Source organism: Macrotis lagotis, chromosome 1, assembly GCF_037893015.1.
Source record: "Macrotis lagotis isolate mMagLag1 chromosome 1, bilby.v1.9.chrom.fasta, whole genome shotgun sequence".
Taxonomy (NCBI): Eukaryota; Metazoa; Chordata; class Mammalia; order Peramelemorphia; family Peramelidae; genus Macrotis; species Macrotis lagotis.
Genome location: NC_133658.1, coordinates 108,241,065 through 108,255,416, shown reverse-complemented (window position 1 = coordinate 108,255,416; position 14,352 = coordinate 108,241,065). Strand labels below are relative to the sequence as shown.

The window sequence follows — 14,352 nt, the reverse complement described above, 5'->3', positions numbered from 1 at the left end:
ATGTACATTGTGGGATAAATATGTTTTTGTGGGTTAATCTAGGAATGAAATCATTGCGACATCGAGTTTCAAAATCTGACTTAAAAATGGACTTCTGGACAGCTAGGTTGCACAGTGGTTAGAGGCATGGACTCAGGAGGACCTGGGTTAAAATTTGATCTCAGGCACTTGATACTTACTAGCTGTGTGATTTTGGGCAAGTCACTTAAAACATTGTCTCACAAAAAAAAATGAGGTTCTAAATATTATTCTTGAATTAAGAACTTTCTATCATATCTTACCTGGAACAACTGAAGGGACAGGTTATGTTATCAATAAGGGATCATTGTTGTTTATAAATGTCAGATATGGGAATTTCAGAACCTCAGTGAATCAAGTGGAAGTATATAACTTTTTTAAGCTACAATATTGTATTACTACATATTTAATAAATACTTGTTCCTTTGTAGTCATGTCTAGGCTGTTCACTTTTTGTACTATGATGATGATGATAATAGCTAACATTTATCTACTTCTTTAAGATTTTCAAAGTGTATTACAAATTTTCCCTCATTTTATCCTTACAACAAGCACTTGGAGTTAGACACTATCATTATCATCACCCTTTTACAGATGAGAAAACAGACTGAGAGTTTGTTATTTGTTTAGGGTCACACAGCTAATGAATGTATGAGGTTCGATTTGTATTCAGGTATTTCAGACTCTAGCTCCACTGTGCCAGCTTGAAGATTGCAAATTTTCATATACTTCTAATTTTTCTTTAGCATTGAAAATGCTAAATACTAAATGAAAATTTAATTTATTGATGTTGAGTATCATTTCATTGTAGGTAAATCTGATATAATATTGTTATGATTTGCTATATTTTATCATATTTACATTTAAAGGGAAGAGCATAGCTAAAAAGCAAGACTTCTATAAAAATTCCAGTGTATTAAGTGGAGTTAAAAATGTTTGTCATATAAATTATAAGGTTTTTTATTGTCTATGGATTTTTTTGTTTTATGCAGTATTTAATGTCTATCTGGAAAAATAATTACCTTCCAAGATGTAATCTATAAACTTGATACTTTTTTTCATACATCATTTTTTTTGTTGCAATTTTCAATGCAATACTAATTTTCTCCCTTGGAATGCAATAGGAGAGTGATTGAAAGTAAATGACAATTGTACATTTTGTTAATTAACTATCACTGGTTTATTAGAATTTAGCTGCTTTATACAATGTGGTGGTCATTGTGGTTTGGTGTCAATAAATTTTTTAGTGTCATTATCAACTGTAGTAAATACACCATTCTATTAACTAAAGTTATACAAATTTACCCCCTTATATGTTGTTCATAAAAATGTTTCTGTGTTCAGTTACAGTCAGCTGTGAACTCCATTAAGACAGAAAAGTGAAATTATTAGAAAAGAAATAAGCACCAGTTCTAAATAACCTTTGAAACAGGTTTGCCTGTTTGAAATATGTTTACCTTTACTTATAATTCCACTTTGCATTTTCTGTTCAGATATGATGTAAGTGAGATAGCAGAATGCTATAGGAAAACTGGAATGTTTTCTGAGATATGAAAACAGTACTTTCTTATTTAGATTTTTTGCCTTCAGTTCTTTTCCCTGTATATCTGTGTTTTGGGGAATTATCAATTATGAGAAATAAATTTAATAAATTCTCTACTCAGTGATTTCAAGGGCAACTTATCTCTGAATTGTAGAAATAAATTGTTCTTGAAATGATAAGTTTTAGCAGACTTTAAAATTTATCTTTATTGCTTTAACTCTGTTTGCCCTAGGCTTTAATAGTAAGTTTCCTAAAGTGAAGGTTGAATTATCCAGATTATTCAGTCTTTTTTCTGCTAAAGGTCACGTCATATGGTTTTTCAAACAGTTTGGTAGCAAAAAAGAATTTGTGTCAGAAATGAGAAATTCTATTTAAATTTGAGATTTTTTTTTTAAAAAAAAGGTTCATTTTGTAAAAGATAAAGCTGGAAACTATTTTGAACAACCAATTTCTATCCATATACATATATATATATGTATATATTTATATAATAGTAATGATTCCATGGGCCCAGAGATGCACAGTTGGAATAGATCCCTTGGGAAATTTTTCAGTTCAACTTCCCTTCCAGCTTCTCTTTTCTTTTCTCCCCTTCTGACTGGACATTTACCTTCTATTCCTACACTATGAAGGAAGGAAACCAGAACTCTTGATTGACTCTGGCCCTAGAACCCCTTCCCCATCCCCTATCCTCATTCTTCCAACAGGGCAACTTACATCTTTTTAATGAGCAGGGAGTCACTATTTTTATTCCTTTTGGTAAGATGGAAGTCTACTATGTTCCACTATCAATCCTTCTATTATACCCCTCAAGACCCTTGGATGTTGCCATTTGAACTGCACCTTGAAGAACCTGAGATCTTAACTAGATTTTTTTTTTTTTATGTTTAGCACTGTTTTGGTAGGGGATGAACTTAGTGTATAAAAATAACTTTTTTTATGTACAACCATTACTTTCCACTCAGCAATTTTCCATCAAGCCATCAGCTACTTTCTTATCATAATATATGTATACATGTGTATGTGTGCTTGTGTGTGTGTGTATGTGTGTGTGTGTGTGTGTGTGTATGTGTGTGCTCACGTACACATGTATATGTATGGATATCCACCAGAGAACAGAAGTGGAACTAAGTTTTTACCTCAGTGTTCTCTTGATCAGAAATACCTGAGTTTGTTGGACTGTTAAATAATTAAGTAATTCTTAGGCTTTGGATGGTTTATTTTATTATATAGTAGAATTATTGATTGGAATGTTACTGTTGTTTGGAAAATACTCCATTTTCATTTGTTCCTCAGAGAATAGACTAACTCCACAGTTAATCAATAAGCACTTACTATGTAGCAGTCACAAAGACAATGATGAATTGGTCTCTGTCATGAAGGAATTTACATTTTATTGAAGGAAACTAAATATATATACAGGTGCATAAGTAAATACAAGTCAATTTTTGATAGAGTATGCACTGATTATAGGGAGAATCTAGCAGGGCTTTGGGTAGGGAGTACAGTTGAACTAGGTTTTGTAAGACAGCTTGTGGAAGGACAAGAAGACAAGAATAGCAATGATGCATGTGAGAAAGATTAGGAGAGCTGGTTTAATTGGAGCAGGGTGTAATGTGTAATAATCCTTGAAAGGTAGACTGGAGTCAGCTTGTAAAGACCTTTAACTGGTAAAAAGAGGAGGTAATAGGGAACCATTTGTGTTTACAGGGTACTGATGTGGTCAGTTCCATCTTTTTGAATATCATAGGACAGGGAAGAATCCTAAGCCATTGTCAAGGTTCCCTCCTTCCCTGAATTTGAATGGAAGGTGAATGTACAGTCACAAGTTGGACAAATTGGAGAAAGAAAAGATCTGAGAAGTAGGGAGACCAATTAAGATGCTATTGTAGTAGTCCAGGTGAGAGGTAATGAAAGTTTGAACTAGGGTGGTGACTGTTGAATAGAAGATGAATGTCAGAAAAATTGTGGAGGTTAAAAATGAATTTTTGTGGAGTATGTGGGAGACTAAGGAGTTAAAGATCACTTTGAAGTTGCAAATCTGAATCATAAGCAATAAGGAAGTTTGGATATTGATTATATCATTAGATTTCCAGTGTTAATATTTTTGTATATAAAGGAGATACTGAGGCACTTTATGGTTTATTTTATAGAATGCTTCTAGAATGTATCCCTGACTCTATTTTGTGTCAATGACTGTGCTAATTTCTTGCTATGTAGGATTCACTCGGTCAATGATGACATCCTCAACTTTACCCTGGAGTTTACTAATTGGAAACGGCTTCCCCTTGCTATTGAGAAGATTCTCTCTGCTCATGCAGAAAACTCTTCCTGGGTTCCACTAAAACATTTTGGTAAGCCATTTGGTTTTTATATTCTCTATTTCCTGCTCTGTCCTCTGGGCTGGAATTTTAAGTTGGAAATATCTCTGCAGGCTGTTGTGGTATAGACTGGAATACCAAAAATAAATTGGATGCAAATTAATTTTTTTTCACCTGAGAAAAAGCATAATTTAATTGCCTTAAGCTAAAATCAGGGCTAACCAAGTTAAAATAACTAGCCTTTGAAGTAAAGCACGTGTTCATATCTGATACTTCCATTTAGTGATGTCCTCATTTTTTCTAGTTTACTGTAAATAAAATATATCCTTAAAAATGTCTGGCTAATAAATAAATTTAATGTCCTAACTTGAGAGTAGAATTTTATTCTTTCTGTAAAATCAAATGAGCTTATATATAAGTATTTTTGTAATCATAAAATGTTAATGTGAGTTACTATCAATCAGGAAACATTTATTAACTGCCTACTATATGGTAGGCACTATATATAACACCTATGATATATAATGACAAAAAGTAAACTAGTCTTCACCCTGGAGGTCCTTATGTCTAATGGACCAGACCACATATACATAATATACATTCAAAATAGGTACAAGGTAACTTTATTGGGGAGGCAGTTATGCTTGAGTGAATTCTTAAAGAAATTCCTTTGAAAAAAGGAATTCCAACAGTCAGAGGTTATGAGGGAAAGTAGCCACAGAAATGAAAGGTAGAGGGAAGTAAAATATGAGACTAGAAAGGTAGAAAGAGGTCAGATTATAAAAAAACTTTAAATGACAAACTAAGCAGTTTAAATAAGGTGTTCAAAAAGTCTTTGTGAAGTTTTAAGCTATTAAAATTTAAAACTATACTAAATGTTTTTAGAATACCCTATATAGACAGGTTAAACTATTAAAATTTAAAAGTGCCCTAAAACTTTTAAGAGACCCAGGATTTGGTGCTAGAAATAATAGCATTATATACTATATACTATTATATACTATACAAGTTGACAAAAATGACAGAAAATGGCAGTGGTCAATGTTGGAGGGGTTATAAAAAGGTAGTGTTGTTACATTGTTGTTAGAACTGAGAAATGGTACAGATATTTTTGGAAAGCAGTTTGAAATTATCCAAAGTGACCGTTTGTTCCAGAGACTTCTGCTTCTAGGCTTATACTGCAAGTAAGTCATTGATAGGAGAAAAATCCTTATTTTCCAAAATATAGTGAAAGCTAATAATAGGAAAGAAAGAAAATAGATGCCCATCAGTTGGGGAATGATTAAAAAAAAACAATTCTGCTCCATGAATATGATGGAACACATTACTGTGCTGAAAGAAATGATGTGTGTGATGTATACAGAGAAGCATGGAAAGATCTATATGACATATGCAGAGTAAAGTAAGTAGAGCCTCAGTAACTACAATTATGTAAATAGAAGTATAATAACACTCCCACAAAATCAAAAATAAAGGTAACAAGGTTATAAAGATCAAATCTGACTTGGAATCAAAAGATTTGAGAAAACACCCTCAATCCACCCCTTTGTGGAGGTGGGAAGTCCACACATTTGTTGTCTGATTTTTCCAATGTATTGATCAGTAACGGATTTTTTTTCTCTCCAAAATACAATTTGTAAAATAGACAAGTTTTAGAAGGACAGGGAAAGGGATACATGAAACTAAAAATATTAATAAAATATATGTGGGATCATGTCACACCCAAGCTCAAAAAAAGGAAACAATTATTTGTATAAAATTATTCATGTCTACTTTGAATTACTAGTACAACAGGATATTGTAAGTATTTCCTGTGGACGTGGACTAGAACTAATTTAGAGTTTGCAAACCAGTTGATTTTTAAAAAACAATTAGCAGACCTCATTTTGACCTCAATTTGACCCATTTGTTAGTTGAAGAAATTAAAGAGGGCTCAATAGGAGAAATATTAATGAAAGAAAAACACAACAGTGTCAGCAACAGTGTCTCAAAAGGTGTTGAAGTTATTCAGTTGAAGCCATATAGTTTAAGTAGGGGACATAAAATATCTCCCTTGAATTTTTGTAGCTGTTCTTTCTTTCTTCTTTCCTTTTCCTTCCTTCCTTCCTTCCTTCCTTCCTTCCTTCCTTCCTTCCTTCCTTCCTTCCTTCCTTCCTTCCTTCCTTGATGTATTTAGTCTTCATACTACAGCCATTTACTACTTCCACCTCCTGATTGAAACTACCCTTGGAATAAAGAAAAAACAGTTCATCAAAATTATCTAGAGAGTTATATTTTTAAAGATGTGTACAATATTCTGTCCTGGTAGCTCTCCTCTTTCTTTCTTGTCAAGAGGAAGGAAGTATATGTTTTCTTGTATCTTTGAGAAATATCCACTTCTTTTTCTATTACTTAAAATTTAACTTTTTTTTGTAATCTTTTTCATTTATATTGAGAGTCAGTAGAGTATTGTGGAGAAAGCTTTATCTTCTCTGTCCCTTAGTTTCCTACTTTTAAAATTGGAAATAATAATACTTGTAATTTTTTTCCTCTGAGAGCTATAAAGAGAGTTTTAAAAAATAATTATTAAATTGAAATATAAATACAATTATTACTATCATGTTGAATGGAGTTATTATATCCAGTGAAGAAAGATATTAATCTGAGGTCCCTGTTAGTTTTTGAGTGCAGCAGAAATTTTATTCATAAAATTGTAGTGTTGACTTGCATGTGATTCTTAACATTGTTTCATCTCATGATATTAATTATGTATCCACACCTTTAAAAAACAAAAAATCTATTCATTACAGATACATAATGGACAGTGCTTTTGGTAACAAAGGGTCTAAAGAAAAGACATATGCCAATTGAGAAAATTAGTGCAGTGTATAAATTAGGAAAGAAAAGGGAAAGGTTTACTTTGAAGACCTTAACATATGACAAGCCTTTCCCAATGAAGACAGAAATGGCGCACAAGTGCATTATCTCCAAAATGGAATAAATCCATTAGTAGTTTCTCTTTTAATTAGGTATGTGGTAGAGCTTGTATAGAGTACTAATCAAACTATTTTAAGAAGATTTTGTTTTGGCTGAGGATCTAAAAGAATATTTCACAGGCATTTATCTTGGTCATATTTTTCTTTTGCTATCATTGAATGTACTGAGTATTCAGCAAGGTAATCTTACTCAGATTTCAATTTTTTCCTGAATTGTCCTCTAATTCAGGGGTCTTAGTAAGAAAATTAATTGTCTTTTTATTAATGCAGCCCTGTAAATTGATTAGCAATGAAAAAGAAATTATGGGATAAAGTGTTTACTTCAACAGAAATAGTTCCACCTCCCCAGATGGTATGAGTGCTTCAGGTGCTGACAGTGCTAGTAAACTATTCATTCATACTGGCTTATCTGCTTTTTTCTTTTTAAAAAAAATATTTTATTTATTTGTTTTTCCAACTTCATGCAATGGTAGTTTTTCCCGAATCCTTTTTTTACAAGGTTTTGAGTTTTACCATTTTTGTCTCTCCCTTCCCTCCCCCCTGATCCTGACAGAAAACAATCTGATATAAGCTCTATATTCATAACCATACTAAACATGTATCAATATTGAAAATATTGTGAGACAAGAATCAAATCCAAATGGAAGAAAGAAAACATTAGAGTGAAATAAAAGAGTTAATACATAAGACAGCTTTTAAAAATTGAAGATAAGTTTTGGCCTTCCTTCAAACTCCACATTTCCTTCTCTGGATATGGATGGCATTCTATCACAAGTCTTTTAAAATGGTCTTTGATTATTGTGCTGTTGAAATGAACAAGTCCACCTTGGTTGATGATGACCCCATGTTGTTGTTAACGTGTGTAATGTTCTTCTGGTTCTGTTCATTTCACTCAGCATCAGTTCATGAAGTCTTTCTAGGCATTTCTGAAATCCTGTGATTTTTTTTTTACAGAACAATAGCATTCCATCACATATATGTGTGTGTGTATATGTACACACACACACACACACACACCACAATTTGTTCAGCCATTCCCAATTGTGGGTTTTTTACCCTTTTTCATGATCTCTTCAGGATACAGACCCAGTAGTGGTATTGTTGGATCAGAGGGTATGCACATTTTTGTTGCTCTTTGAGCATAATTCCAAATTGCTCTCCAGAAAGGTTGGGTCAGTTCACAGCTCCACCAACAATGCATTAGTTTCCCAGTTTTCCCACGTTCCCTCCAACATTTATCATTTTCCTTTCTGGTGATATTGGCCAATTTGAGAGGCTGCTCTTTTCAAAAACAAAGCCTTGCCAGTCTGGAAACATTTGAAGGAACACATCTTTATTTTATTTGTAATGAATGATAGCTACATATAGTTGGGTACTAATGAGAGCCAAAAAGAAATATTGTATCACTGACTGTTCTCTTTTAGGTCTTAAGACTTTGTTAACTCCTTCTAGAAACATAGACTTCTCTCTACTTGCTTTCTTCCTATAAGGAGGAAAGTTCCTTGTTCCAGTACACCAATCTATGGAAAAAAAGATATACTTAAATCTTTGGGACACTTAGACTTTATCTTGAATTAGTAGTCTGGAAATGACTTAAAAGTTTTAGATGATTTTGAACATAATTTTATAGAAAGGTTGTCTCAACTCAAGAAATCAGATCTCTATTTAATAATTTAAAGACTGCTAGCAGTGGATTTTTAGTATCCTTGATAGTTTATGTTACCTATGTTTCTGCTGAGACATTTGTATTTTAATGTAAGGAAGAACTAGATCCTATCTCAACCAGTTAGAAAGTTTTTAGCATCCATTACATTATTTAAATTAGTGACTGTTCGTTTGGAAATATTACTTAGCATTAAAACTGTCATAGACATTTTGCACACACACATATAGATTTCAGACTCCATTAGTACTCAACAGCAAGTTAAGCCAAAATGACACTGAAAGGCTCGTGATAATAATACACAGATTAAAGACTCCCTCAGTCCAAATGAACATATTTCTGAGCCATTGTGTTTCATCTGGTCAGTGATCTGTTAAGGCCTTAGTAGAACCAAAATAGTGCTATTAAAATTGAAATCAATTCTTAAAGTGATTGTGTCCTTTCCAGTCTGAATGCCTAAGTCTTTTAAGATCCAAGGTGATTAACTGATTCTAGCATCAAGAAGACAAAGAATTAAGATATCACAACCTTTGAAGAACAGTTCAGTGGAAAGAATACCCTCTAGTTGAGTAGAGTACCATACCGCAAATGCAAATCATGTAAGCTTGAGCTCTCTAATTTGACAAAGGGATAATATTTGCAGTTATTTAACTTTCTAATATTTAAGATTAAAATGGGGTAATTGATTTGAAAGGAAATGGAAATAAATGTTCTAGGTAGATTCTGCATTATTAGTTGTTTGTAGAAAGAGTATGATTCATAAAACTTAAGCTGTCTTTGCCTTAGATCCAGCTTTCATATCCAAATTCAAGTACAGTTTCTTAGTCATTTAATGTTTCTTCTTTTGGATTTTAAAATGTGTACCTTTTTAAAAATAGTCATATTTTTTAATGTCTACATTTTAACATATTCAATAAATGAATGTATATACAAATTTTGAGTACCCATCTAGTGTATAGTGATTATAAATCTATATTTTTAATAACTATTGTGTCAAAACTGCTGCCCTTTTCCTGAACATATGATTCAAAAAACTTAATTTTTTGCTCTTTAAATGAAATTTAAGGGAAAAAAAATCAGGCAACAAAAAGTACAGCTTCGTTCAATTTAACCAACTTTTTTTTCCCTGATAGTCTCTGATTATTTTTTTAAGATTTTATTTATTTTGAGTTTTACAATTTTTCCCCTAATCTTATTTCCCTCCCCCCACCCCAACAGATGGCAATTTGCCAGTCTTTACATTGTTTCTGTGGTATACATTGATCCAAATTGAATGTGATGAGAGAGAAATCATATCCTTAAGGAAGAAACATAAAGTATAAGAGATAGCAAATTCAGACAGTAAAATACCAGTTTTTTTTTTTTTCTAAATTAAAGGTAATAGTCCTTGGTCTTTGTTAAAACTCCACAGGTCTTTCTCTGGATACACATGGTATTCATTGCAGACAGCCCCAAATTGTGCCTGATTGTTTCACTGATGGAATGAGCAAGTCCATCAAGGTTGATCATCACCCCCATGTTGCTGTTAGGGTATACATTTTTCTGGTTCTGCTCATCTTGCTCAGCATCACATGCAAATCCCTCCAGGCTTCCCTGAATTACCTTCCCTCCTGGTTTCTAACAGAACAATAGTGTTCCATGACATACACATACCACAGTTTGCTAAGCCATTCCCCCAATTGAAGGACATTTATTTGACTTCCAGTTCTTTGCCACCACAAACAGGGCTGCTATGAATATTTTTGTACAAGTGATGTTTTTACCCTTTTTCATCATCTCTTCAGGGTATAGACCCAGTAGTGGTATTGCTGGATCAAAGGGTATGCACATTTTTGTTGCCCTGTGGGCCTTGTTCCAGACCTCTCTCCAGAAAGGTTGGATGAGTTCACAGCTCCACCAACAATGCATTAGTGTCCCAAATTTCCTGCAACCCTTCCAACAATGATCATTGTCCTTTCTGGTCATATTGACCAATCTGAGAGTGTGAAGTGGTATCTCAGAGATGCTTTAATTTTCATTTCTCTAATAAGTAATGATTTACAGCAGTTTTTCAAATAACTATGGATTGCTTTGATCTCATCTGTAAATTGCCTTTGCATATCCTTTGGCCATTTGTCAATTGGGGAAATGGCTTTTTTTTAAAATTTGATTCAGTTCTCTGTATATTTTAGAAATGAGTCCTTTGTTAGAAATACTAGTTGTAGGGCAGCTAGGTGGCGTAGTAGATAAAGCACTGGCCCTGGAGTCAGGAGTACCTGGGTTCAAATTCAGTCTCAGACACTTAATAATTACCTAGCTGTGTGGCCTTGGGCAAGCCACTTAACCCCATTTGCCTTGCAAAAAAAAAAGAAAAGAAACACTAGTTGTAATGATTGATTCACAGTTTACTACACTTCTTTTGATCCTGGTTACAGTGGTTTTGTCTGTACAGAAACTTTTTAATTTAATGTAATCAAAATCATCCAGTTTGTCAGTTTGTTTTTAGTGATGTTTAAAATATATCTTGAAGTATCTAGCAGTGTCAAGCTTTTTTTCTTTTTCTGAATCTATTAATCTTTCCTATATTTTATAGGGATTTATGTAAAATTTAATGGATTTAAAGAAAGGATTCACTTGAAAGTGTGATTTTTTTTCATTTTTTATTGGTTTTCTTAGACATTAACCTTCTTAGTCAATACAATTTCATCCTTATTTTGGGAATTAAGTTGCTACCATTAAAAAATCATTCTTGGATTTTGTTTATTTTTGTAAGGCAATGGGGTTAAGTGACTTGCCCAAGGCCACACAACTAGGTAATTATTAAGTGTCTGAGGTCGAATTTGAACTCAGGTCCTCCTGTCTCCAGGGCCTGTGCTCTATCTACTGCACAACCTAGCTGCCCCTAAAAATCATTCTTAACAAAGTCATTGAGGACTCTTCTTTTTATTGATATTGTCTTTAAAGATATATATATATATATACATATATATGTGTGTGTGTGTGTGTGTATAAATCTATGTAATATACATAATGTACATATATCATTTATAGGCAGTTTTATACCTGTGCTTAAATTTAATGACAAGTGGTTCATTTTAGGTGCTTGATTTGGTAGACTTGGTCTGTTTGCTGTGGGCAAAAAAAAAAGATAAGGCATATTTTTTTTGTTTTGTTCAGTACTAGATCTAATAGAATCATTTCCTTAATTCTCATTAGTATTGCTAGCTTTAGAATTTGAGATCTTAATTTGTAATGGTACTGCTTCATCCTTTTATTTTAATTTTTTCCCATCTTACTTTTGTTTATTTCTACAGGCTCTGTTCCTTCCCTGACTCATCTCTGCCGCTTGGAAATTCGATCCATTCTAAAATCAGAATGCCTACGATCTGATAGTTTTATTCGTCAATTGCCACTTCCCACTAGCCTACATCATTATCTGCTCTATGCAGAAGTCTTGAGAACGAATGAAGTTCCAGAACTGATACTTACTCAGAATGGAGAGACCATTGAAACCAGTTAATGACTCATTTATTATTTTGAAGATCAAGAGAAGAATTGTGAAGTTACTTCCTGTAACTGGACATTAAGGCCAGGAGATCTGAGCTAATTTCTGGGACTTATCCTTAGAAAATCACCTATTGTGAAGCCCTATTGTTGCTACATTGCTGATTTATACTATAAACCTTAGTCATAATATTTGCTATGATACTCATTTTGTTGAACCATTTCCTCCCTCTCCATTGAAATTCTCAACTTTTTTCATCATTTTTAGCAAATTTTGGTTCTGGTTTATGCAAGTGCTTTTTAACACTAATGATTTAATAAGTATGTTTCCATAAACTTTTCAGCATTTGCCTAGAATTAGAAACATTTAGTGGAATGTATATAACCTCACTGGGGCTATTCTCAAAGTATGTTGAGCGTTTTGTATAGATTGGCTATAATGTTAATAGAGGAACCAGTTCCTCATTCCTACTGTATCCTTTTCTCATTTCTTAACCTACTAACATTTTATGAACAATTGATTTTTCATATATGACCTCAGGGAAGAATTCTTTTGAAAATTATGGAAATTTGTTCATTCTTTCAGTTTCTTTCTTTTACCTTCTCTTTGTCGAAAGGTTTGATTTTCACATTTACAAGGGCAGAGACAGAGCTGGATAGAAGCACAAACTCAGTTGAAAAGATAATTAGCTCTGTATTGACACAAGGCTTTAGTTTCATTCTGAATAGTAATCAAAATACTAAAGGAGCCATTTTCTACCATCTTTAAAGAAATAGTGTTTCTCCCAGGGTTTTTCACTTCAGGATTCAGGTTAGACATTATGAACTTTAAAATCCCTTCTCATTTTGACATTCTGTGATTTATGATTAAGAATCTAAGCTTGAATTCTGGCCTCGCATCCAAAGTTTCAGTTTTGAGCCTTTGTAAATGAATGGCAATTTCTTTAACATTTAGTTACATAAATAAGATTATTAGGTGACCAAAAATGAAAATATACATATATACATATAATACATATAAAAATCATTCCAGGTTAGTGAATTGCAGAAAAAGTTGTTTTCTGGGTACAACGAGTAAAAAGTTGATGAATGGTCATTTAATAGTTCTATGTGACTGAATGACCTATGGTCAGTCAGTATAGGGTATCTATACTTTGACACATATCCAGACTTGACAGCAAAGACATTGTAGATGTTCTTTGGTGAATTCTGTTCTCATCTACCAAAAATAAGCCAAGTTCTTTGTCATATGCTGAAATGAAATATCTTAGAACATAGCAGATGAACATAAGTTATCAATGTCCACCTTTGCTAGGGCTTGACTTGTATTCAGCTGAGCTAAGGTGGAGGCTAGAGCAAATAATGGTAACATGATCTTTTTAATAGCCCACAGAAATAGCCATAACTGTGTATTTAAAAATATTTGCTACCACAATTACACCATTGCCATTGCTTTTGCAAGGGAGGAAGTTGGAACTAGAAGGGATACCTGATCATTTGGGTTCATTTGGGGATATGTAAGAAAATAAGATTTGTGGAGAGGACAGGGAAAAATGAAAACTGTGACAAAGGATTGAATTTTTAAAAATGATTCCTAAATCTGGACCAGACTAAGTTCTCATTGTGTCACATTAATATTAATTTTTCAAATCGTCTTTGTAAATTCTTAAATATCATTTTTACTAAATGATTAGGATAGAGGCAAACAGGTAGTTTTTTTTTTGCTGTGGCTAAATCTGTCTCTTTGTTTTGTTCATGGTATTTAGATGCAAAATAAACAAATATATCTATGGTTAAATATTCAGGTTTGGTGCATAATGATTGAAAATCAATATATTGGATGCTCTTGTCTAAATAACTCAGGAAGATTCTCTGGAACTTCCAAATAGAGTAATACTGTATCTTAGAGTCAGCATTCTAGCTTCCATCCTAGGGCTTTGCACTCCTGATAGGTGAGAATTCACTAAGTCTAGTGTCTAGATCCACCATGCTACACTCTGACCATCTTCCTTTTACACTGCCCTGCCTATCCTGTGTACTCTTTCTGCCTTTGACCCTGAGATCAACAAGTTAATATAATTTCTGGAAAGGATGAATCACTATGACTCCATTTATCATTCCTGTCAAAGTAATATATCCCCTCCCTCTCACTACTTCCCCATATCTATTTTATTCTTCCATTAGGTTATAAGGTCACAAGACCAAGAATTATCTTGCTTTTTCTATTTGATTCTATTTTTCTATTTTCTATTCATTTAGCACATATTAAGACTTTAACAAATTATTTTTTCATTCATTAATTCTACATTAATAATTATAAATAACAGATAAAAGATATTTTACTTGGGT

At 32.9% G+C, this 14,352-nt stretch overlaps 1 protein-coding gene across 5 annotated transcripts in view; it reads left to right on the top strand.

Annotated features, from left to right (window-relative positions):
* ASB3 (ankyrin repeat and SOCS box containing 3) overlaps positions 1–13,801 on the top strand; it is a 131,003-nt gene extending 117,202 nt beyond the window's left edge. For all 5 annotated transcript variants that reach the window (XM_074206067.1, XM_074206070.1, XM_074206084.1 and 2 more), the window contains exons 9-10: positions 3,782–3,915; positions 11,814–13,801. In XM_074206067.1, the coding sequence (XP_074062168.1) occupies positions 3,782–3,915; positions 11,814–12,019 (340 nt within the window). In that variant the 3' untranslated portion in view covers positions 12,020–13,801. The remainder of the gene's footprint in view (positions 1–3,781; positions 3,916–11,813) is intronic.
* The last annotated feature ends 551 nt before the right edge of the window (positions 13,802–14,352 follow it).